General features: G+C 42.3%; 2 protein-coding genes across 10 annotated transcripts in view; one reads left to right on the plus strand and one right to left on the minus strand.

The window, feature by feature from the left end:
• The window catches only part of OXNAD1 (oxidoreductase NAD binding domain containing 1), a 37,311-nt gene extending 15,062 nt beyond the window's left edge, over positions 1 to 22,249 (minus strand). The window contains exons 1-6 of one of the 6 annotated variants that reach the window (XM_074945696.1): positions 21,858 to 21,874; positions 18,654 to 18,727; positions 13,370 to 13,528; positions 11,976 to 12,039; positions 7,287 to 7,393; positions 1,565 to 1,706 (exon numbers count right to left, since the gene is read on the minus strand). In XM_074945696.1, the coding sequence (XP_074801797.1) occupies positions 1,565 to 1,706; positions 7,287 to 7,393; positions 11,976 to 12,039; positions 13,370 to 13,500 (444 nt within the window). In that variant the 5' untranslated portion in view covers positions 13,501 to 13,528; positions 18,654 to 18,727; positions 21,858 to 21,874. Of the gene's footprint in view, positions 1 to 1,564; positions 1,707 to 7,286; positions 7,394 to 11,975; positions 12,040 to 13,369; positions 13,529 to 18,653; positions 18,728 to 21,169; positions 21,293 to 21,588; positions 21,803 to 21,857; positions 22,022 to 22,063 lie in introns of those variants that run through there. The other 5 variants (XM_074945695.1, XM_074945697.1, XM_074945694.1 and 2 more) reach the window with 5 other exon arrangements.
• DPH3 (diphthamide biosynthesis 3) overlaps positions 22,120 to 26,161 on the plus strand; it is a 52,362-nt gene continuing 48,320 nt past the window's right edge. For 3 of the 4 annotated variants that reach the window (XR_012638275.1, XM_074945702.1, XM_074945700.1), the window contains exon 1: positions 22,120 to 22,508. Coding sequence is in view for 3 of the 4 variants with exons in the window: in XM_074945702.1 (XP_074801803.1) it covers positions 22,401 to 22,508 (108 nt within the window). In the remaining variant the exon portion in view is untranslated. The remainder of the gene's footprint in view (positions 22,509 to 26,161) is intronic. The other variant, XM_074945699.1, reaches the window with a different exon arrangement.

Here is a 26,161-nt window from a genome sequence, read left to right on the forward strand (position 1 = left end):
TGTGCAGATGAAATATACTATTATAAATAAGGTATTAAAGGTTAAATATGAAAAAATCAATTTGAAAAAATCAGGTGCAATAAGTAAATAAGACAAATAATATTTAGCATTTCTAAAGCGTCCTATATCCTGGAATCTCAAAATGCATTACAAATTAACTTTAATTAATTAAATCTCACGGCTTCCCTACCAAATAAATGTCACAAGATTCGAAGAGGTCATTAAATTTTTTCCTTCCCCTTTCCTCATTACAGAAATAAAGCACTTGCTTAATAGAAAACTCAGCTCATATCCTGAGGATTCTTCTGCAGCATCACCGTTTGAACTAGTTTACATGTGAACTGAGTATTTTCCTGTGAATTCACCTAAAAAATTCAACAGCAGTGTTAAGGAGGGATAACAGCTTCAGAGATGCCTCAGAAATGGAAGATTAAGTTAGGCTTTCAGTAGTATGTACTGAGCAACACCAAAGAAATAGGAAACGTCCCTGTATACTATCATTAAGTGTGTAGTCAGTGACATTGGTCCTACGTTTTCTACATAGCCTTTCAAAACAAGTCATTTCTTTTGAAGTCCAGTGATGCATGAAACTAACCTGATTTAACAGCAGCAGAAGTGCAGTGCAAGGTCACATGGTAACTGCTGGGTTAGGATCAACCTGGGGATTCTCACTGCTTGATTTTTACTGTGACTCTTCTGGTCAATAAACAGAGCAGCAATGGCTGTAACCTTGGAAGAATCTGTTAGCTTAGACCTTGGAGCCACACTTAGAGAACTATGGACGACAGGCATAGGATAGTAAGTAGGAGGAATGATATCTGAACGAAAGAGCAACAGCGTGGAAGGAAATCTTGTGACCACAATTAAACTGTGGTAAATAGGAGAATGTATGTAAAATGTAGAATGTAAAAAATGCTCCAAGGCCTCAAGTACCACCCATCACAAAACAGCAGGGGAGAAAAGAATCAGACCACTCTTAGCATGACCAAAAACGAAAAAAAAACACAAACAAAAAGAGGCTTTAAATTGTCTCAAAGTGTAATCCAGAGTATTGGGATTTTGTCAGCTCTGAAGTATTGTGCTGCTTTACCAATTATTTATTACTGACATAAGGGTCCCTTTTATAACATAAGATTTTTGTCTGTCAACCATTTGTAACTATATAAACATTTAAACTTACTAACTGTGACCCTTCAGTTAGACATGATTGCTGGAAAGTTCTACAAATACAGGATGTTAGATATAGCTATGTAATATAACAGAGCTGTATCTAAGAGCCAGATTCAGAAGAGAGGCACCAACAAGTTAGAAGATCACAACTTTAGACTCAGGTTACCACACACAAATTATGTTATTTCACGGCCTCTTACAAAGCAGATTATTTTATTCATGATGAAAGTTAGGGCCAATTAAATGAGATGTTTAGAAATTGTGTATTAATTAGGGCCCATATCCTACTCACTGAAGTCAATAGGAGTTTTGCTACTGACTTCAACGGGACAGAATCAAGTTCTAAGTGAAAAATGACTTGTTCAGTGTGTAATCATCTGCAAATATCGTTTACCTGAGTGTGAACCCAGTGAGCAGGAGGATGTACAGTATGTTTTACTGCCAGTTCCAATACTCTCTCTTGTTCCAGTAGACCAGGGCTGGAACATATTGAGAATCCACCAACTACGGCAACTTCAGGGATAAAGAAATCTACCCTAAGAAACAATTAAATAAAAGGAACTTTAAAAACAATGTGAGAGAATGTTCACCGAGTTTCCTTCAACACAAAGCGGTTGGCTTGATCTCAGCTACTCTGTGTTTACCAAAACGTGTGCATTTTGATTTCTATAAGGTTCAGAACCCAACAGAGATAGTGCACTAGCAGTTTTTGTATTTGTATGTTTCGATAACAAAATAACTGAACAAAACTTTTTTACAAAGTTGAGTAACCACTTGTTATTACTAGCTTAATAATAAGAAGCATTTGGCATCTGAACACACAGCTTGAGTAATGCCATCAAATCAGAATTCTTTTCACCTATGAATGTAAAGGGACAGAATTATTTCTTTTTATTTCCAGATTGCCAGAAAGTAAAATACATCTATATTATACTGGCACATTTCTAGGTTCTTCTTGAGGCTTAAGTGCAATGTATAAAAGTATTAGTCACTTACTAATACTATTAGTCATTTAAGTATTAGTCATTTACTTAAGTCTAGCTATGTATTTAAAAAGTCAATATGGTCCAGCCAGAGGACTCAGTTCCCACCATTTTCAGCACCACAGACACTCCCTTTCATTTTCATACTATTGTACCTTACTGGGAAAGGGATTGGAAAACTAATTTAGGAAAACAGATTTTAATGGCATACACATACATTCTTCTGAGAGTAAGAAAAAGGACTGTAAAAAAATTCTTTACATACCTATTTATTTTTAAATGTCAAAAAATGAAAGCTACTAAAATAAGTGATACTGCTTCACATGCTAAACTGCAGCACCCTCTAGTGACATACAACATTTTGATAATGTACAAGAAGCATTTTTATAACGTGTGTTCGTCTAAACTAAATTTAAAACACATGCTTAAGAACTTAAAGTTCAGAAATTAACATGTTATAGAATGCTAGGTATATCAGTGGCTGGCAAGTTACAAGACAAGCCTTTGCCATCAGGGGTTCTCTCTGTGCATATGGATCGTTCCCAAATGATGCTAATAAAGCTATAGAACAATAATATATCATAAAATATAAGAAGCCTACTAAAAAAATTTGGAGTCTTAGTAAATGTGTTTCACATCGTATTGAAAAATAAGGTCATGTTACTTTCAGAGCAGGTAAAAGTCAAATTCAATGCTCAACAACATTACAATTCTTTGTCTTCCATTTTCATCCAGCTGCACTCACAAATGAAAGAGACAGATACCTCATAGTTCAGTTTAAATAACTTCAGAAAACTAGGGGTAATTTTCAGAAGTGATGAGCATCAACCAAGGTCAATGGGAGTTGTGGTGTTCCATCATCTCTGAAAATCAGGTCTTAACTTGGAATCTTCTATTGGTGCTTTTCAAACTCCTAAATAGAGCTGCCCTAATATTTAAGCAATCAATAATATTCCCACTTCTCTGCTGCAAACACCAAAATTTGGACTCTTATTATAAACTTAATGTTAAAGTCAGTTGGGCTGCTCCCTTTGTGAACTGAGCACAGTGGTAATGACTGCTAAATATGGGAGAATGACTGATTAGTCATTTAAGGCCTGAGATGACACCCTGCACAAAATACTGTAAAGTAAATATTCAGTTCTGATCAAAATTATGTCTGTCAGCTTCTTTAATAGCCCCAGATAATGCACAATGAGTTATTAAGTTGGCTAGTTAAATGAGGATGGCAGTAGTGTGATTTCACTTCTATTGCATGGGTGTGTTTGAGCAGTGTTTTCAACTGGTGGGTTGTGATCCCAAAAGAGATTATAAACGGCAGGTGGGGCAAGGCACTGACAATTATCTAAAGCACAGAAAATCTCTCATATCCACTCACAGCACACCCTTGCCCTTCAGAGAGAAGTATTCTTCATCAATCTCTCAAACACACACACACAAGTTACATAGGCTTATCATTAATACATTTTTTACTCTTTTATAGTAAATGTGCGGTCGTCATTTTTTGGGTTGCCAACCTGAAAAGGCTGAGAAACCTTGTTTTACAGAACAGGAGGCCTGAGGAGACTGCCTAATCTAGAGAAATTAAGGGCCTGAATTTCAGATGTCCTCAGTGCCTGCTGCTCCCATTGCCTTCAAATGGAGCTGTCGGTACTGTAAACAGGCTCTAAAGTAATTAGACTGGGAAGTTGAGTAAAGATGATCCAATTCTGTGCTGTAATACTTACTACACCAAAGAACACCTCAACTGAGGATACTAAAGCTCTGTACCACTGTCTCCAGGAAAGGAATAAACTGGAATGCTCAGACTAGGATGGAGGGCACTTAAACCACAAATCATGGTCCACAATCATGCCAAAGTAAGTATTCTGGTTATGGACAACGGAAATTATTAGTTTCTTAAAACCCTGTTTGAGATCACATTAAATTATTAAAAAGCATGACTTTTAAGTAAAGATTTTACCTTCTAAAACAGTATTTATGCAAGTGTGTAGTTTAAAAAAAAATACATAATTTTTTAAACTTAGCTCACTCCGGACAGCAGACGTTTTAGTAGGCTACGTACTATGTTGTAGTATATCATCTTAAACTGACTGCTGCTTCTGAAGGCTTGCCTTACTTTAACAGTGTATGAGAAGACATGGGAGGACTTCCAAAGTAATACACTACTGGTGATGGTTTAAGTGGAGTAATTCTAGAAAAATATATATATCCAACAAGGGGAAGCCAAGATAAGGGAAGATGCTGCATTTAAAAAGAGGAAAGAGAATTTGTAACCTTTTAGGTATGTCTCAGTCACATATCCTCCTTTGTCTCTTAAAAGTTTTTAAAGTCAAAGATTCAGAAAAGAGATAAATATCCAACAGTTGCTGGAATAAGAAGTTAGAAGTATTAAGATGAGTTCAAAGTTACTGGTCCTTTGTCCTTCATGATACTTACAAACAAACATATGCATGCACAATCTGTCACATTCAAAATGCCTTATTACAGCAATAAATCTCTTCTTGTTCATTTTAATTACTACTTGAAACTTGATAGACAACAAAAGTCTATTATATCCTGGGACAACAAATCAACTTTTTTTGCTTATGTAAACCAAGATTATGAAAGCTGCATTTTCTGTGTTTATGCTGTGAAGACAAACTTTAGCTCTGGCATCTCACTATCACATGTCACTGACATGTTAGGGTTTTCTATTCAGGAAATTGTTGATTCTTGGCACTGTTCCTCAGAAAACATGACCTCAGTTTATAGCTTCCAGTACAGAGAAGTTGCCATGCCAAAAAACAGCCTTGGAATACTTTCAAGGAAAAAAAAATATGAAAAGAGTAATTATAATTAAAGCTTTCATTTTTCAGAGTGATAATTGCTAAAACATTTTTGATGGTTAAATGTGTTTTTCGAAGAACTGGCAAGCAAGAATTTAATATGCGTCACTCCACATGTGCAAAAACTGCAACAAATTGCTCCACAAACAAAAATTATTGCAATCAACATCTTGTTTTTCTGGTTCTAAATGTAAGAGTCTGGATATTAAGACTACACTGGTAGCACATGCTGTTAACACCCTAGCAGTTAAACTTTGATTCCAGCAAAAGCAGTTTCCAGCTGGACTAAGCCAACAGGAAGTTTAAAAAAAAAAAAAAGTTAAAGGACCACTGTGAAGAGTTGTTTGCAGTGTTGCTCCCAGGATATCAGAGAGACAAGGTGGGTGAGGTAATATCTTTTATTGGACCACCTTCTGCTGGTGATAGAGAGAAGCTTTCGAGTTTACACAGAGCTCCTCTTCAGATCTGGGAAATGAAGAAGAGCTCTGTGTAAACTCGAAAGCTTCTCTCTGTCACCAGCAGAAGTTGGTCCAATAAAAGATATTACCTCATCCACCTTGTCTCTCACTGTCAAGAGTGAGAGGTCCAGATTATAACTTATCCTACAAAATAGTATTTGAGTTGAAACATGAAATTCTTCCTGATCCTGAAAAATTCTAACATTCCTAAAACCGTAACATTGTTTAAATAAATAGCAATTGTGACCCAGGGACTGCTTGGTGCCAACTGCCAGAGGGCACAGGGGGTGCATAGGTTTTTACAGGTATCCGTCAGATGTATGCATAATAGTTCACCCACTGGTCATCATACTCAGCGCAAAATGTACACAAAGTAATATTTAAGGAGTTATATATCTATACTAAAAATTACGTTCTTGAGTTCTTGAATTAAGGCAGGTGACATAACGCAGAAATGTTCCATTCAGGCAGGAGGTAACAGACACCTATGTCCTTGTCTGGTCATCTGTGTGTTGTATACCTCACAATGGATGCCTATTTACCTTCTGAGCCACAGGCTAACTAAGAGCGTGCAAAATCTAGAAGAGAGTGAATTCCCAGGAGGCAACAAACACCTAGGTGAGGGGTGCTCTGGTTTATGAATAAATAAAAAGGATGGGTCTGTTATATATTGGATGCAAGCAAACCCCCAGGTCCTTCACCGAGAAGGCAAGCTGACAGCATGCTTATCTCATAAAAGGAGGATCACAGCCAGCCTAGCTATAAATTGCTGCAAGGATTTTTGGGTGAGCAAAACTTAATAAGACATGAAATATCTTGTTAATTATGTTTAGGGTCTAGCATGCGTGTTATGGTTTTATTTTATATGTAACCATTTTTGTTTCCAATACTTCTATTTGTTATTACTTTGAATCTCCATGCTTTGTTAAAGAAACTTATTCCTGATTTCACCATAAATATATCTAAGAGCTCCATGTTCAGTAGAGCAGCAATCTGAGGTGGAATTGGTAAACTGGGATGTACTGTTTCTTTGGAAGAAGCAAATCTGTGAACGCTGCAAGCAACCAGCGAACGAGGGGCTGGTCACTCCAGTGAAATGATTAGAGGGCTCGAGGATTAGTGTGTGCCAATTGCTACCTGTAGAGTAACTACAGGACTTGTAAGGCTTAGAGGGGAGTACTTGTGTTGCTCATGGCCAGTGGAATTGGGGAGCTGACCCCCAAAAGTCACAGACAAAGCTTCTTCATGATAAAGACAGGTGGTAGCAAGGAGCCTTAAAACCCCGGGTATCCCTGGGAAGTGTCACAACAGTTAATCCATAGAATGGCCTAAGCAGTGAATTGGGTTTGTTTTCAAGTATACGCCTATCCAAACTAACCCAGCAGATCTAATGTTAGGGGGACAAAGGTCAACATTACTTTTTGGGGTCTTTTAATTAGAAAACTGTAAAACCAAATTAAAATTAACTTTCAAATTTGCAGCACTCAGTCTCTGCTCCACTGTGCAGCTAAAGTAATGGAATACAAGTAGTGCGTAAAGATGTTCATGTAGCAAAAGGTTAATGGATATAAACCACAGGTCATCACTGAAGGAATGAAAATGAAAACTGGCAAATATTAATTTTTATTTTTTTTCTATTTGTATGAAATATGGATGTATTTAATAAAGCACAGTTTACAATTATGAGGTTGAATTTATCAGCTGTTTTATATATCATTTATGACTAAAACAGTATGTTATATAAATATAATGGAGATGCATTATCCCAGTATCTTCCTTTTATCACTTCATCATCCTGGGCTTTCTGTAAGCAATTTTCCCCCCACAAAATCAGAGAGAAGTCTTACCACTGTCCTGCTTTAAAAGTAAAATCCTTATTTGTGACAGCCAAGCGAAGTCTTTTAACTGTTTCAGATTCATTGGTGATGCCACACACTTTTGCTGGAGATATAACCTAGAGAAATAAGAATGAATCATTATATTACAGTGGTGTCATTTTCAGCAAATGTGCTTGAGACCGTCCGTGGAAGTATTGCGTCATCAACTATAGCATTTCATAATTTTAAAACATTAACAGGTATCCACCACAGTGGCAAAATAATAATGGAATCACACAGAAAACCACACCTCATTAAATGTATACTACAACTCCAAGATTTTTTGGAAATTTTAATCAGGGTTAATCTAAACCTGTGTATAAAATTCAATTTAATCAGGATTAAAATAATGTAACTATATACATTCTAGATTATTGTTTACCTCTTAAAAAAAAAAAAAAAAGATAAATCTAGATCAGAGGTGGGCAAACTGCGGCCAGCCAGCCACATCCGGCCCACGGGACCCTCCTGCTCGGCCCTTGAGCTCCTGGCCAGGGAGGCTCGCCCCGAGCCCCTCCCCTACTGCTCCCCCTTCTCTGCAGCCTCAGCTCGCCGTGCAGCCAGCACTGTGGGTGGTGGGGCTGCGAGCTCCTGCCGTGAAGTGCGGCTGCGAGAGCCGCCGGCCTGCCCCAGTGCTCTAGACTGCACAGCGGTGTGGCTGGCTCCAGCCAGGCAGCGCGGATGCCAGTCCTGATGCTCTGAATGGCATGGTAAGGTGGTAGGGAGTGGGGGGATTGGATAAGGGGCAGGGGGTCCTGGGGGGCAGACGAGGGATAAGGAGCAGGGGGTGGTTGGATAGTCATGGGAGTCCCGAGGGGCCTGGATAGGGGATGGGTTCAGAGAGTGGTGGTTAGTGGCAGGGGTCCCGGGAGGGGGCGGTCAGGGGACAAGGGAGGTTGGATGGGTCGGGTGTTCTGAGGGGGGCAGTTAGGGGGTAGGAAGTGGGAGGGGGCAGATAGGGGGCAGCGGCCAGGCTGTTTGGGGAGGCACAGCCTTCCCTACCTGGCCCTCCATACAGTTTCGGAACCCCAGTGTGGCCCTCAGGCCAAAAAATTTGCCCATCCCTGATTTAGATACAAACGTGCAACATTATCCCCATCTGGCTATTTTTACTGAACATCTATAATGTACAACATTCACACACCGCAAATAGTGTGAACTGAATGACAGTGGAAATCGTAATCTTCAAAATAAAGACTCTTTTCAGATATCCAAAAATCTCTAAAATGGAACTACTATAAACAGTCACTATGGCCCTGACTCAGCAAGGTACTTGTTCCATCAGTTTTCATGGGACTATTACTGTGCTTGCTAAATTGGATGTTAGGTGATCTTTGGTGAATTTGGGGCTACCACCAGTGGTTCCCAAACTTTTTCTCTGTGTGATGGGAAACCTCATACAAGAGCTGAAGAAGTTAAAGAGCAATTCTGTGCTCTGATGACCCGACCCAGCCCAGCTGCAGCTGCAGAGCATGCTCCAAGTTAAGGTGGAGCTTAAAAGGAAGCCGAACAGCTCAGAAGGTGAGAGCTGTTTACAAGGCAGAGAGAAGGCTACCCTACCAGCTCCTGTGAGGGGTACTGCACAAGGCAACTCTTAGAGAAGATGAGCTGATCTGCTAGACTCTTTTTCTATTACCTTTTCACAACAGAGAGCAAAACTTGGAAAACAAAGTGGGTGGTAGAAAGGGTCCCAGGGAGGGCAGCCTTAAGATGTTCCTGAATGCTGAACCCTTACTGGTAAGGGGGCAGGAGGGTTGGACAGAGGGTAGGGGAGTTCGGGGTGGTGGTCGGGGGTGTGGATAGGGGTCAGGGTGGTCAGAGGGTGGGGAACAAGGGGGGTTGAATGGGGTCGGGGTCCTGGGGGGGGGGCAGTCAGGAAGGAGAGGGGGGGTTGGATGGGGCACGGGTCCCGGGGGGGCCCATCAGGGGACAGGGAACGGGGGGGGGTTGGATGGGGGCGGGGGCTGGCCCACACCTGACTGTTTGGGGAGGCACAGCCTCCCCTAACCAGCCCTCCATACAATTTCAGAAACCTGATGTGGCCCTCAGGCCAAAAAGTTTGCCCACCCCGATCTACAGGATAAAACAATCAATCATACTAATGTTCAATAATACAGGGATACAAACAGACTGTCAGCAATGTGTATCAAAACATACAATTCTTGTTTTATAATATTAACAGCTAACTTGCATCATACCTGTCCATCCTCCTTTCCCCACAGACTTTTTAGTTATTGTTGAAAATTCAGCAAAACAGAATTACTATAACTAGTTTAGTAAACAGGCCAGTCTATGTCCTAGGCTGTAAAGCATTTTAAAAATGTTTAATGCCATCTACTACAATAGCTCTCCCAGTCTGATGTTTCCTGTAACACATGATTGTGCCATTTCTCATCCGTACAAGATCAAATAATTTAACAAATGAAACTTTAACCAGTCTTGCTCTAATTTAAAAAACATGGCAGGAAATGAATTTCTCCATAAAACAACATTTGAACATGTCTACTGTCCAGTAAAAGAACAGAACACTTGCCAACTTAAAACAAAATTAGAGTAGTGTACTTTTCTTTTCCACTTTAATAGACAATATTAAACAGGAAATGCAGTCACACTGGTTAACGAGACAAGTGTCAGGAAGGCTATTTAAATGTTTTTCCTATGTAAAGGTCTTAGTGCAGGAAATGTGCATACACTTTTGACATCCCTTTTCCCCTTCCCTCCCCAACACCCCTCCTGAGTTGTTCTTTAGCCTTTTTGACAAAACACTGGCATTTTAATTATTATTCAGAAGTAAGTTAGTGCAGAAAACTACGTTTGATGTAGGGTGATCAAGGACCTTCAAAGAAGATTCTCACCATCCATAAGAGTAACCAAGTGCCCAGACCAAGATTTGGCAGGAGAAAAAAAAAATGAATGTCTGGGTCTTTTAATCTGGATTTCATTGAAGGAGGACAAAGTTTCAGCTCCTCTTTCTTGCACTTGCTACTTATGCTACATCCTTGAGTATGTGATAGTATACTCATCCACATTACTGCAACACAGAAATATCCTACACTAATCTTTCCAAAGGATTACAAAAACCAAGCAAGGTAATGTGGAGAGGGAAATTACACAGGATGTACAGCTAAACAGGAGATTTGAACTGACCAGTTTCTAACCGGTCAGAAATCAAGTGACAACATGTAACAACTAAGAATAAATTAAGCATGGGAAAAAATAATTTCCCAGATGTTCCAGAAAGTTGAGGTAGCAGCACTGAATCCTCCTTCCTTTACTTGCCCTGCATAGTTCTTCATACCCTCTTCAAGCTAACCAGTGCCCATCCCTTAACACACCTCCGCTTCCCAGACACATTGAAATTCAAAAAAGGATGTAGAATCACTTTAGTAGTGAAACCTTATTAATGGAGAAAGCAAGTTATTTATATTCAGAATATTTACAACTCTTTTGTTAACTTATTTAAACTAATTCATTACAAACAAACAAAAAAAATTGTATGTTAAAGATACAGCACTTTCACCCCTTAAATCAAAGTATAGGGAAGTTCACAATACAGTAACTCCTCACGTAACATCCTAGTTATGTTCTTGAAAAATGCAACTTTAAGCGAATCCAATTTGCCCATAAGAATTAATGTAAACAGGAAGGGTTAGGTTCCAGGGAAATTTTTTTCACCAGACAAAAGACATATACATATACTGTATAAATTTTAAATAACTTTAAACAAACCATGTAATACTGTACTCAGCAATGACGATTGTGAAGCTTGGTTGAGGCAGGGGCATAGCAGGGTCAGGACATGGGGGCTTGCCCCACTCCGCCTGCCTGGCATTCCAGCAGGGAGTGAAGTCGGGGCAAGTGGACTCCAGCAGGAGCTCCAGGAAGGCAGAATGGGGCAAGCCCCTGTGCTCTCTCCCCACTCCCCAGCAGAAGCACCGGGTGGGTGGAGCAGCGGGAGCCAAACAACATTCTAAGGGAACACTGCAGGACGTAAAAGGAGTATGTTCTCTAATAGACCAATGACCTAATAATTACGTCCCAGTTAATGTTTCGTTAAGTGAGGAGTTACTGTACATATCAGATACCTCTTGAAGATGTTCTTTGGTTCTGATGAAGGACAAGACTTGACATTCCTTATATTTGTAACTTAACACAAGCAAAGAAAAATCCTTCCCTCACCAAATGATCTCTGAATTTTTCAGCCCTTCTTTATACATCACAAAATAAGAAAGCAAGAGCTATTTTTCTTCCTTTCCAGATAACCTTTAAAACACCAGAAAATAAAATTAAAAACAGGGGAAAATTGCATGGTTCCTTAAAAGCCTATGTATCAATGATGGTACTACAAACAATAAGTGCCTAAGATTTCCTTAACTAAAACAATCCAAACTGAACTAGGGGATGACTAATTCCTGATTAAACATGTCAAAAACGAATGACAGACACTGATTCTTTAACATCATTTTGTTTCACCCACCCAAAAGAAAACATGCCCTTTTATAACAGTGTCTTTGTAATATAAATGCAAAAAAGAAAAATGACAAATGGCACAAAATCTCATATAGAAAAAAAAGAAGCCTAATCACCATCAAATAGGATGATTTAGTCTCTTCATAACACAAAAAAAACCATTTCTCTTCTGTAGAACAGAACACTAACCTCCTGTCGAAAGTTATTTGCCGTTCTCTCCAGATGATCTGTTTTCCTTTTGGATTTCATTGTGCTTCAACAAAAGGAAATCAAGATTAACGTCATTATTGCAACTGCAAAGTATTAGTGCTTCGCTTAAAAGGTAGAAATTTCTATTGACAATGTAACCACTCTAATCAATCTGCCATTCTACACTATGTTAATTTAAAGAAAAATTAAATGAAGTCAGACACTAATCTCACGTCAGATTTAATCTTAGAATGCTAATAGCTGGTTGGGAAATTTTCAACGGAAAATACTCGTTTTCCAAAAACAAAAAACTTTTCACAGAAACATTTGTTTTGACAAAACTTTCATCACACAGGTTTCTCTGGTCCAGGGTGGAAATTCTGGTCACAACTAGAAAAAGAGAGATACACACACCATAACAGCCAAGCCTGGTGACTCACCGGTAATTTGGGAGGCCAAAGTTCAAGTCCATGTTCTGCCTGATTAAGGCCAGAGACTTGAACTTGGATCTCCTGCATACCAGGTGAGTGCCCTAACCACCAGTGGCTCTCAACCTTTCCAGACTACTGTACCCCTTTCAGGAGTCTGATTTGTCTTGTGTACCCCAAGTTTCACCTCACTTTAAAAAACTACTTGCTTACAAAATCAGACCTAAAAATACAAAAAAGTGTCACAGCACACTACTATTGAAATAGCTCACTTTCTAATTTTGAGCATATAATTATAAAATCAACTGAAATATAAATATTATACTTCATTGCAGCATATAGTAAATAGAGAAGTATAAACAAGTCACTGTCTGTATGCAATTTTAGTTTGTACTGACTTCGCTAGTGCTTTTAATCTAGCCTGTTGTAAAATTAAATAAATATCTAGATGAGTTGATGTACCCCCTGGAAGACCTCTGAGTACCGTCGGGGTACATGTACCCCTGGTTGAGAACCACTGGGCTGTAGAACCTCTCGCCCATGAATATTTACCTAGTTATACAAAACGGAACAACTCTAATAGTAGAGATAGACAGAGACTAACTCTATAGCCTGGTGGTTAGGGCACTCATCTGGGTCAGGCAGAGCAAGGACTTGAATCAGGGTTTCCCACAACCTAGGTAAGTGCCCTAAGCATTAGGTTATTCATGTCTCCCTCTCATGTTTTCTCACAAAAATTGTTGAAAGATTTCAAAAACCCAGTTTGAACACCAACATTTTTTGTGAATGGAATTCTTGTTTGACAGCCAGCCTTATTTACTAATGTCTTTAAAATACAACCAGGTGATTGATAGAGTATTTCTATAGTTCTTTAAAGTTTGTTCAGCCTCTGACACTCATGACATTTATCATCACAATCTCTTTAAAAACAAAATATTTAGTCATGTTTGTAGACTGATAACCTACCCATTCATTGTGCAGTGTAACAAAGCAGAGTACTTCACCCGTAACAATGCAGAAAGAGTGGGGAATATTCGAGCAGTACCTCTCAGTAACTGAGGAATAGCAAAAGCAGCAAAAATGGTAGTGTGGGCCATGGTGTTCCCTGGTCAAAGTCACCAGCTCCTGAAAAAATTCAATTTAAAATAATCATTCAACAGTTTCTTATTATTCAACTTGATTGCTTTCATCTGTAAATCAATAGGCATCACGTTTGAAAACAGTTCAAAACCTTCAATATCCAGTAAACATCTCCCCTTTATCCTAAACTACAAAACATAGTTAATTTTGAGTATATATTTTATATCCATCAAATACTAGTTAACTTTAAAAAAAAAAAATTTCTTCTTTCAGCGGTCCATGTGGAATGGGTTGGTCACAGTTCGCTCCCAAGGGGCAGGTACCCAGAGCATAAAAATCACAACCAAAATTGTAATATCAAAGATAGCAAAGAATTGAACAGGCATGGAGACAACTATCTTCTCACCCCTACAAGTCATCCCTCCAGGTCATCACTGAGGGCATACTGGTTGGACAGCAAGGGAAAGCTTATACAGCAAGTGCCTAGGACACTTTCTTTCCTAATGATTCAAAAATTACCTTTAAAAATGATGAATGCACAGCATGATGATGCAATAGGCATAATATTGCACTATAGTGATTTGTATATCATCAATAAGACTCATGTTTGTAAAAGCCTGAGCAGTACATTTTCATCTGAAGGTGCAAACAGTAACATAATACGGTGAGAATATAGCTTTTAAGATTCAAAACCACCTACTATCTGAACAAGCAGCTGCACCAACCAGACAAAAGCAAAGTGATCAAGAATAGTACAAGAAAACAAACTAGGAAACCCCCTTGGCTTCACTTTCAGGATTAGGCCCCCAATGAACCAATATGTCTTTCTGTTAGTACATGCCTGTTTTTTTTGAGATTGGATTACCATAATTCTTGATCTCATTTTTAGGATGCATTTTACTGATGTCGCAGCCTCCTGCATCTCTACAAGTATTCTTAATCTCTCATTCACATTTAAAAATCTTACTTTGACATACACTGGATTTATGTATTGATTTTAGAAAGGATTTTTTTTTCCCACTGTGAATTCTTTAAAATGGCAACAATCCGGTATGCCTGACTGATTATACTGTATGTTCGTAGGCTTTCACTAAGAACTGCATTGGCTGGTTACTGAATAGAGTCTCCTGTTTATACTCCTGTGAAAATGGAAGGCAGAACTTTCTTAAGTAGATCCCTCAGAAATGGAATGCATTTATTATTTATTTAAAATGCCCAATTTCAGATTTAAGAAGTGTTTGCTGCTGCTGCTACTTTTAACATTTCTCAATTAGTGATAACTTTGTAGTGTTTATCTGCACAGTACACTGCAACTTTTTAATATAGGATTCTATAAAAGTGTCTTGTCATAAGGCACCAGGACTGAACAATGGTTTATCAAAACTTTTTCCTGCAGTATATGATTTAGAACAGATTTAAATGATTTAAATTCTGAGCCTGAGAAGCAGCTAGAATTTACCAATGTACATTGCCAAAGAGCCACAGTAATATGTCAGGTTTCAGAGTAGCAGCCGTGTTAGTCTGTATTCGCAAAAAGAAAAGCATAGGAAAAGACTGGAATACGTCAGCATAGGAAAGGACTGGAATAGACAGCAGGTAGCTTTTTCCCTTAACTTCAAACCCTGCTACTGGCAGATAACTGTAACATCATGTGACATCACCACAATAGCAAAGACGGTAAGTACATTTCAGAAAATCAATAGCCAACTGTTAATAAGGGATATCAGAATATCTAAGGCTTTTTGACTTAATCGACAAAATTATAAAACAAGTAACATCACTGTCCTTTTTCAGAGATGCTTCTTGTTTAATCCTCCAATATCCTTAAAAGCCAGTTCTACTAACCATAACAACATCTGCTGGTAAATGGCCTAACTTCAGAATCCCACTGCAACTTACTTTTAGGGATTCAGTTTGGGTGGTTTGGTTTAAACAGTTGTGTTTTGAATGTGTTTGCTTCCCTTCAGTAGTTTGATAACGTTGAAGCTAACCTTCTGTCCACCTTTACATGACAGCAGGGCCGGCCCACAACATTTTGGCACCTGAGGCACGGAGCTCAAATTGATGCTCCCATGCCCCCGCGCTTGGGCCAAAATTTACAAAGGTCTCAATTCTGCCTTCTTCCTGTTCTACTCCTCTCATGGTACTGCTCTGCTACCTGTCCCAATAAAGGAGAACTAACAACTTAAAATGCCTTGTTCAAAAATTTTAAGTAACACTTAATTTTCAAACGCCTGCACAGCAAATGTAACTTTTCTTGTCTGCATAGTAAACACTGGCATTTTTATCTGTTTGATAAAATGTGCCTTCTTGGTTGCAAAGATTTGAACTGCTTCCTCCTGAAGGTCCACAGTCTGGGCCAGCTCATGCTCTACTGGGATGGTTGCAAGGCCGACCAGTCTCTCCTGTGTCATTGTGGAGCATAAATGTGTTTTTATTAACTTCAGCTTGGAGAAGCTGTGTTCTCCACTGGCAACTGTTACAGAAAGTGTTAGAAGTATGCGCAGAGCAACAAAAGCATTTGGAAAGAGGGTAGTCTTCTTATTTGTGCACATATATTTCAGAACAGCCTTTGGAGTTGATCCTGCTGAAATGTATCTTGAAAGGGCTTTCAGTTTATCACCTAAATCATTCGCATCAATATCACACACGTCATCATGTGTTAACACTGACTAGTGCCCTGCATTGCTGGTGTAGGTCTTTTTCAGGTATAGTGAGGAGTTTTGGAATATAATACAACATCCCAAATATACTGCTGTGTCCCTTGAGCTGCATGAAACATTCAGCTGACTGTATTGCACAATCTCGCACCTGGTTAAAGAATTCAACTTTGAATTGTTGTTTGGGGTCTCTTATGGGATTATCCCGTGCCTCGTAATGAAAATGTCTTCTTCTTCAGTGACTCTTGTATTCTTGAATGGGTGGGAAAATAGCTTCAGTGTGAAGTTCCTCTGCCAACTTCTGTGCACTCTTCAGAACGTTTTGAAATCCCTCATCTGACCAGTAAGACTGTAAGGATGACTTTGTTTTGTCCAGTTGTTCCACTGCTCCAGATATCAAGGTCAACACCTTGGAGTCTCTTGCTTACGTTTATTTCAAACAGTATGTCATGCCACAACACTAAGCCACACAGAAATTTGAAGTTACGTATATTTCTGCTGATTCCATTGCCCTCTACCACTGTTCTCCCATAAACAATTCCTGTCATAGCATTATCCTCCATAATGGCAACTATGGCATCATCTATCTTCCCAATCTGGTGTTTGATAGGCTTTATCGCCTCTACTCGACTTTCCCATCGTGTGGCACTCAGTGGTTTCAGTGTCAGAGAGGATGTTCCCAAATGTTGCTTCAAAATTTGCCATCAATGAGCTGATGCAGAGAAAAATACATAGATGCTTTGAATTATATTAAAAAATTCAGCAGCCTCACTAAAAGCTGATGCTGCATCACTGACCACCAAGTTCAATGAATGAGAACTGCATGGGACAAAAAAAGCTCGAGGGTTTAACTCTCAGATCCGTGTCTGCACTCCTCTGTTCTTTCCTCTCATGTTGGCAGCATTATTGTAGCCCTGACCTCTCATGTCAGCTATCGCAATTCCCGTATCTTCCAACTTTTTAAGAAGCACATTTGTCATACCAGCTCCTGTAGTATCATCAATGTCAATAAATTCTAGAAAATGTTCTCTGACAGTCACCATTGCAGGGACATTTTCAGTAGATTCTGTTGTTGTTGTTGTTGTTACAAAACGCACCATTAAAGTCATTTGTTCCGTATGGCATATGTCAGGTGTGCAGTCCAGAATAACCGAGTAATATCTTGCTGACTTCAGACTAGCCACAATCTTCTGTTTGACTTTTGTTGCCAGTAACTGTATGATCTCATTTTGAATTGTTTTTCCAATGTAGTGGTGTGCGTACATTTCTTGGGTGGTGACTCCGCTTAGTTGCTCCTGGAGTACTGCATCAAACTCAGCCATCAGCTCCACAGTTTTAAAGAAGTTTCCATTGTTTGGCACATACAGCTGATCTCAAGTGCCACGCAGTGCTAGGTTTTGGGCAGCAAGCACTCTCACAATGACAATGAGCCTTTTCAGAACATTTTGCCAGTAAAGAGACTCTGATGCAATCTTCTCTTGATGCTGATCATCTATGGTGGCCTTTAACCTTAGTCTCATCTCAAGCTCTTTCTACCTATGGAATGCTCTCTGGTGATTTGCTGCCTTCTCATGGCATGCCAGATTTCTAGCCAGATTTTTCCAGTCCTTTGTTCCTGTAGAACCCAATGTGGCTGGAACATTAGACTGGAAGAGTTTGCAACAAAAACAGTATGCAGCATTCTGGGTTTTTGAGTACATAAGCCATGGCCTCTCCACTCTGTCACCATTAGGGATTTCACGCCAGTAATGTGTTGGATGGAAACTTCTATTTTCATTGTCTTTGGGGAACATGAAGTTTTTCACTTGCTGTGGCCCATGCAGTACAAGGAAGTCCCTCAGGCTACTGCTCAAGTGGGTCCACAGTCCTGGATCATTTAGACTTAAGGAACTAAACTCAGCAGCAGCTGTTTCTTGTGCCTCCACCACACTCTTCTCTGATCTACACTTTTCTTCAGGAATCTGCATGGTTACATCCATTTGAAATGGAGATACAGATGCTGCAGTAGCTGCCAGGTCACCTGCGCTCTAACTGGAAGATCAGGCATCTCCTCACCACTCACATCGTCACTGGGGCCAGAAGGCTCACCGTGAACATTTGTGTCTATGTATCTCAGGAGAGTTCCTTCCTGCTTAGATAGAAAAGCTTCCTTTGCTTTCTTTCTTTTTCTGAATCCTGCCCCAGAGGGATATTTTCTTCTTTCACTCATGACTGCTATTCTGTGCCAGCTATAGTGGCTCTCAACACTCAGTTGAAGGGGACAAATAAGCCGGCTGGTAGCAGGGCCTGAGTGAGGGAAGACATCAGCATCTTAAGGGCCTAACTGGCTCCTGCTACTTCAGTTGACTGCCTGTTCTCCTCAAGTGGGTTCAGGGAAGCAGCAGGAAACAGGAAACTCCCTGAGAAGCTGGTGTTAATCAGTCCAGGCTCCTGGGGGTGCTAGAAAGGTACATAAAAGGCTCCTCCTCCTCTTTCCCTGCAGCTCCTGCTGCTTTGTTATTCCCTCTCACCTTTTCTCCTGCCTGCCTCTTATGTCTCTTGTGCCCTCCTTCCTCCAGCGACGCACTCCACCATCTCTGTGCATCTAGAGCAGAGAGAGTACATATGCACCAGCAGCAGACACAATTTTCTACACCCTGGGTCCTAGTGGCACTCCCACACAGTCTGGCACCTCAGGCGGCCGCCTCAGTTCGCCTCCTGGTAAGGCCAGCCCTGCTTGACAGTGCCATTTCCTTCAAGAGGGGAGTGGTTTTTATCTTTAAATTAAGACTTTAAAAATGGGGGAAGGCAAGGCTAAAACATGAGCTGAATAGTAAGTCATTATAGTGAACACAAAGAAATAGACTGAGTTTTGCTGTAAGAGCTGCAATACTCAGTCAGGGCTTGAAAGATTCCCTTAACACACACAGTAGTCAGCTAAAGACTAAGACCGTGTCTACACCAGCGAGCTTGTAGCAGCACAGCTGTACTGATCACTCGTGTAGCCACTCTACGTCAAGAGGAGAGAGCTCTCCTGTCAACATAATAAAACCACACAACGAAAAGCTCTCCCACCAACACAGCACTATGCACACTATCACTTATGCTGGCAAAACTTATGTCGCTCAGGAGGTGTTCTATTTCACACCCCTAACAGTTTTGCCGGCACAAGTGGTAGTGTAAACATGACTGTAGGGCTTGTCTACACTTACAGCGCCTCTGTAGCACTTTGTGAAGATGCTACCTACACCGACAGGAAAGCTTCTTCCATTGGCGTAGGTACGCCACCTCCGCAAAAGGCAGTAGCTATGTTCTCCCGCTCACATAGTGCTGTCTACACCTGGAGTTAGGTCGGTATAACTGCATGACTCAGGGATGAGGATTTTCCATACCTGCGAGCAACATAGTTATAGTTGTAGTTGGTAGCACAGACCAAGGCTAAGCCCTACTAGTTAGTGGAAAAAAATCTGTTCTGCCAAGCATGCTCTCTCAAAGCTACCCCTACATAATTTACATTGCCATGTAATCAATTCCCACCCCCAACTAAATCAATTCTAACACATCACCCTATAATTAATAAATTCCAAACTCTCCTATAAATGAGTTCTGAGTTCCTCTCCCTAAGTGAATGAATTCTGCGCTAGAAATTCCACCCTAGAAATTACTTCTAGATGTTTTCTGTTCCCATTAATGAATTAAGGACAACCACCCCCACCTATTAATGAACCATAGCACTGTCAAGTAAAGGTGGAAAGAAGAGTTAGCTTCAACTTTATCAAACTACTGAAGGGAAACAAACACATTCAAAACACAACTGTTTAAAACAAACCAGCCAAACTGAATGCCTTTGCAGTGCATCTTTTAAAAAAAAAAATTATGAAGTGCTTTGACAATAAGCACTCTATAAAATATGTTATTTTGGAGCTACTGCCCTCCTAGATGGGCACGAGGGCTTTCATTTGCCCAGCACCTCTTCATCTGAACTGTTCCATTCCTTATTCCCATTTCCACTCCTCTCCCTTCCCTCCAAGAAAAGCAGCAGCAGTTCCAATCACTCTATTCCTCCCTTTCCCCCTCCATCCTATTAGAGATGTGGTGCTACTTCCTTGTTTCTCTCCTTCCACTCACGACAGCACTACAGTGGATCCAGTCTGCTTGCTCCCTCTCTAAGAACAGAGCAAGTAACTCAGGAGATGCTTTGCTCCTGGCCCACTCACCCAGGGCTAAAATTCTGTTTGACCATGGTAAGTATATTTTTTTTTTTCCAAACAGTATCAAGTTTCTCAAGGACAGCAAGCCATTTTAGAAGATGACAGTAAAATATGTTTGCAGAGTGCACTACTGTAAATTTCACTCCACTAATGTTCTGTTAGAAAACAATATACAGTAGAACCTCAGTTATGAACGGTGAAGTTATGAACTGACCAGTTAACCACCACATTTGGAACCAGAAGCAGACAATCAGGCAGCAGCAGACACACACACAAAAGCAAATACTGTACAGTACTGTGTTAAACGTAAACTACTCTGAAAAAAAAAGGGGGGGGGGGTTAAAAAAATTGACAGGGTAAGGAACCGGTTTCTGTACTTGTTCCATTTAAATTAAGATGGTTACAAGCAGTATTTTTCTTCCCTAAAGTTTCAAAGCCATATTAAGTTAATTTTCAGTTGTAAACGTTTGAAAGAACCATGTTTTATTCAGTTATGAACATTTCAGAATTACGAACAACCTCCATTCCCAGGGTGTTCATAACTGAGATTCTACTGTACCTACAAAAAGCTGCCAGTCGTCTTTTCCTCTTTCTTAATAGCATAACAAGAGGGCCTTAAAAACATATTGTTGCTTCTATAGAAGAGTCATAATTGCAAACTTTTATTTTAGAGGTATCCTAAAACTGGTTGCTGTCACGGTTAACGAGCATATATAAGCAATAGGTTTTATGTATGTGTATACATGCGTGCAACCTATTATACGGGACCAACATCGCGAGATTAGGTTGTAGTATCACGTGGAAACATTTGCTTTCAGTCACTCACGCCCACTTACGAATGTCACTTTTGGAACCGATATCGCTATTTGCCTGTATTATATTTCTGTCACGCTTGGTGGAACCCGCGGCACAGGAAACATCCGACCAAAGCTAGGGCCAAACTAACTCCGCCCCTTCTCCCTGAGCAGGGCACTGCCCGCAGGAAGTGCACGGGTCCCACCCGGCCGCCTTAGCTTCCCGCTGACAGCTAGGCCCAATGTACCCCCCGGCCTCCCTGCGCGCTCTGCTCGCGGTGTCCCGGGCCCGGCTCAGCGGCGCCGCGTAGGCAGGGCAGCGTCGCGGGCAGGGGGGCGCCGTTCACCCGCAGCTCGGCGCGCGCGGGCCTAGCGCCCGGGTTTGGGGGTTCCCTGGCTCCCGCGCCGCGCCAGGCCCCGCCGCCGCCGCCGCTCTGGGCGCTCAGTGCGGCACGACGCACCTCTCGTCCCTCGCTCTCTGGCAAGGCGCTGCCCCGCTTCTCCGCCCGCGCCAGCGACTGGTTGCCTCCCCCCGGGCGGGGACAGAGAAGAGGGGCCCAGCCAAGCCTCAGCCGCCACCCCGGCTGAAGAAGAGGCGGAGTCGGGGACTTGTTTCTCCGCGCGCCCGCTGCGTGACTGTTTGGCGCTCACACACACGCTGGCAACTCACTCACTCCCCCTTCCTCCCGCAACCAACCGCCCGCCCGCGCACGTGCACCCGGCACCCCACCTGCCCTACCGGCGGCGCATCCACATCACGTGATGGGGGCACCCGCCTTCCGCGACGCCAGGGCCATAGTCACGTGATCAAGACCACGCCCCGCCGCTCGCCTAGGCGCCTACGGACCCGTGGCCCGAAGCGCAGGCGAAGTACCGCCTGCCCCATCAGGAGCTGCGCCCCAGGGTGGGGGGTTTGGGGGGAATAACTGTACTCGCCCCTGGAGCTGCGCTGACAGGGGACCAGCAGCCCCATTTCCCCCTCTCGCTAGCTCAGGCAAGCCCTGCTCTCTCCCCATTGGCTCCCCGCGGGCTGTGACGCATGTGGCGGAGAGCTGTCGCAGAAACACCCCCGCCGTCTCGACCGTGAATGGCGCATGAGCGGTGGCCGGCCGGAAAACGGTTTCCGGCGCACGCGCAGTGCGCTTCCGGCTTGACAGGCGATTGGCGCACACAGCCGAGCAAGCCCGGAAGTGGACGGGCTGCGTACTTGACCTGAGTGCCGGGGAAAAGGGACGGCGCATGCGCAGTTGAGCGCCGGCGGCGGCGTGGGGCCATGTCGGTGTTTCACGATGAGGTGGAGATCGAGGACTTCGAGTACGATGAGGAGACCGAGACCTACAGCTATCCGTGCCCGTGCGGGGACCGCTTCCTCATCACCCGGGTACGGAGCGCGGGGCGGCAGTGCACAGAGCCCGGCCTCTCCTGGTCGGGGCGCGGGGCCCGCGCCGGGCTTCGCCCCGGTGCTGGGGAAACGTTACCAACGGCCGCCGGCTCGGCCTGCCCGCGGTAGCCGTTACTGAGAGCTAGGTGCGCTCCGCGGCTGCCGCGCTCGCTCGCTGGCCGGGGGCGGCGCGTTGCGCTGCTGGGGGCAGAGGGCGGGTTGCGGCCGGCGTGGCCCGGGTAAAGTCAGGCTATTCCCGCCTCTTGGGCAGGCGTGCTGCAGAGTTAGCCGCGGGGCTCTTGTACGTAAAACCCGGGAGGAAGGTGTTGTCTGTCCTCCTTAGCCTCTTTCCGCTGCAGGGTAGGCCACAGAGAGTCTGCAGTAATTTTGGCACAAACGTATGACCAGGCTGCCCTCTGATTTTGCTTCAAAGACAGTTTCTCAGGCCTTTTCCTCATCAATTTTTATCCCCCCAGTTTTAACTAGTTATCTGTGACACCTGTACAAATGGGGTGGGGCTGTAGACATTCAGAGACAAATACTTCTGATAACTTAGAAACAGTCTCTGCTCGGTGACCCCATCCGGTTCCCTCCGTCTAACCCTTTGCTAGGAGGGTCCTATAATATGTGGGTGTCTACCCCCCCACCCCCAAACTGCCCACCCCGCAGCCGTGCCCATCTTGCCGGGCACTCTCAGGGGGGGGATAATCGGTGACACTGGGCGCGGCACTAGGTAACTCGAGGGGGTGGAAGACCACGAGTGTCGAGGAAGCCCCCCGCTCTAGGCCACCAGGTAACTCAGGAGGGTGGAAGACCAAGCCCCCCGCTCTGGGCCCAGGCTAGCCTGAACACTTCTCCCTCCTGAAAGCTGCTGTGTTATACCTTCTGTTTGCGTTGTTTTGTTGCATACTTTGATTTGGTTCTTTGGTAATTCTTGTAATTGTCACAATAAAATTTTTTTTCTGTTTCAAAAAAAAAAAAAAACTTAGAAACAGTGTTAGCCAAACAGTCAGTATTAGAGTTTCAGAGTAGCAGCTGGGTTAGTCTGTGTTCCCAAAAAGAAAAGGAGGACTTGTGGCACCTTAGAGACTAACAAATTTATTTGAGCATAAGCTTTCGTGAGCTACAGCTCACTTCATCGGATGTATTCAGTGGAAAATACAGTGGGGAGATTTTATATACACAGAGAACATGAAGCAATGGGTGTTACCATACACACTGTAACCAGAGTGATCACTTAAGGTGAGCTATTAACCGCAGGAAAGTGGGTGGGGGGGAGGGACTTTTTGTAGCGATAATCAAGGTGGGCCATTTCCAGCAGTTGACAAGAACGTCTGAGTGTTAGAGTTGTCAACTATGGATAATAATGATTCATTAACACCTGAGTCAGCATTGTAATCTGTGTCCTCAGTGCTAAGAAAACGTGTATTTTTCCACCACGGTAACGAACATGTATTACCTATCCCCTTGTAAAAACGTAGTGTAGAGTCAGACAAGGCACTTTAGTTCCACCAAAAAGCAAACTAGATGAGATCAGCAGTATGCCCTCCCAGTTCAATGAAAAAGAGTAATGGGATCATTCATTTTTAAGAATCCTTTATTTTTGGCAGTACAGAACAGTCAATATGTCAGAATGAAGAACATCACTGAAATGTATCATAACAAAATATGTAGCATACATAAAAGGGTGTGAAATTGAAATATGCAATTAGAAGTATAAATAATCTACTAGAAAAATCAACATCTATGTATGCAACAAGTGAAGTAATAGAAGAGTAAATTGTGCACCATAGTGTTTAGAGGATGGGAGATTACTTACAGAAATTAGGATTTTTAATAAATTTTCAGTTACAATGGGTGGGGGTCACATTCCTGGAGGTCCAAACCCATATTTAATGTTATAGGAATGCACATCCATTTTAGGTAAAGTAAAAGCTGTGTTATCCGGCCCTGTACCAACCGGAAAGTTTTATCAGCTGGTATTTCTAATCTTCATAGAAAGTTCGGTTTATAGTCCGGTTGGCTCGGGGTCAGCAGGCTCCCTGCGTGGCTCCCCGGAAATGTCCCTGCCGCTCCTAGGCAGAAGAATGGCCATGAGGGGTTCGGAGTGAGGGAGGGAGTGTGGGCTCTGGTAGGGAGTTTGGATACGAGAGAGGGGAGGGGGCTCGGGGTGCCAGATCCGGGGAGCACTTATCTCGGGCAGCTCCCCACAAGCCTCGATCTGTCCTGGCTACTCCTAGGCGGAGGCGCGGCAGGCAGCTCAGCATGTTGCCCCTGCCAGCAGGTGTTGCCCCTGCAGCTCCCATTGGCCATGGTTCCCAGCCAATGAGACTGCGGAGCCAGCAATCAGGGGCAGTGTGCAGAGTTGGCTGCCGTGCCTCTGCCTAGGAGCAGCTGGGACAGGTCACCGCTTGGAGGGAGCCGCCCGAGGTGAGCACTCCCCAGATCCGGCACCCTAAGCCTCCTCCTGCGCCCAAGCCCCGCACCCAAACTCCCTCCCTCTTAGTTAACTGGTGTTTTTCACTTACTGGTATGCCCCAGCCCCCCAGCATGCCAGATAAAACAGCTTTTACTGTATATGGATTCTTTGGGAGAGGTAACAGCACAAGTATGAAGCTAGTGCCCCTGAAGGCACAGAAACAAAAAGGCAAATAGCAAGAAATTTTTTTTAATGTTTTTCTTTTAAATTGCATGACTTTCAGGTGCATAACACGATTGTTAGATTGAGAACCACAAGAATCCATTTCGGGGTTGTATATTTTATTGTATATTGCATATGAAAATAACAGTAAAAATTTGCCTGTGAGAAGGATTTCATACAAGGTAGAACAGTGCCCTTGGGACCAGATTTTTAAAGGTATTTAGGCTACTAGGGGGATTCTCAAAGGCATCTAGGTGCTTTCAACCTTTAAAAATTTGGCCTTTAGTGATTATTTTGGAATCACGTTCTATACACAATTGGTGACATGTGAAAAAAGCACTAGGGTGCTGAATAGGGAGGCAAATAACAGTTGACAAAGACAGTCCCCATTGGCAGATCAAAGGAAACTGAAGAGTTTTGACACTGAACCCAGGAAATCAGTCAGTCTGGACGTCATATGACGCCAAAGAATAAAATTGTGTAATAAAAAAAATACCAGAAACACAAATTTAGAATTAAAAACAAATATCACAATACTAGAAATGTTGTGAGATGTGATTGCTAAAGCTACTAGCAACTATCAATATTTTCACTGATACTTTATTTGCTATTAAAAATATAAACAAACACAGTAACATCTATCTGCACAATGTTAACAAAGGTAAATGATGAAGTACTAAGAGTAATAAAAATAACATTTTAAAAGTAAATCATTTAAAGGAGTGAAACTTGTAATCCACTGTAAATGTAGAAAAAGGCAGTCCGATTCAGGTAATCAGAACAGCAGCTAGGATAATCTGTGAACTGCTGTGTGGCTTTATGCAGAGATATAAACTAATATGAGATTCTTTTAAACACTAAACATGTGTGACAATTATAACTTTTGGAGGAGAGTACATGTAAAAATATTTCACTCCTTTAGCAGATCAATACATCATATCAGATGGGAAGAGCTGCCTTGTCTAGGCATTGGGTGCTGAATTTTTAAGAACATAGATTGGGAAGTGGGTGC

The sequence above is a fragment of the Natator depressus genome, chromosome 2, assembly GCF_965152275.1.
Source record: "Natator depressus isolate rNatDep1 chromosome 2, rNatDep2.hap1, whole genome shotgun sequence".
Classification (NCBI taxonomy): Eukaryota; Metazoa; Chordata; order Testudines; family Cheloniidae; genus Natator; species Natator depressus.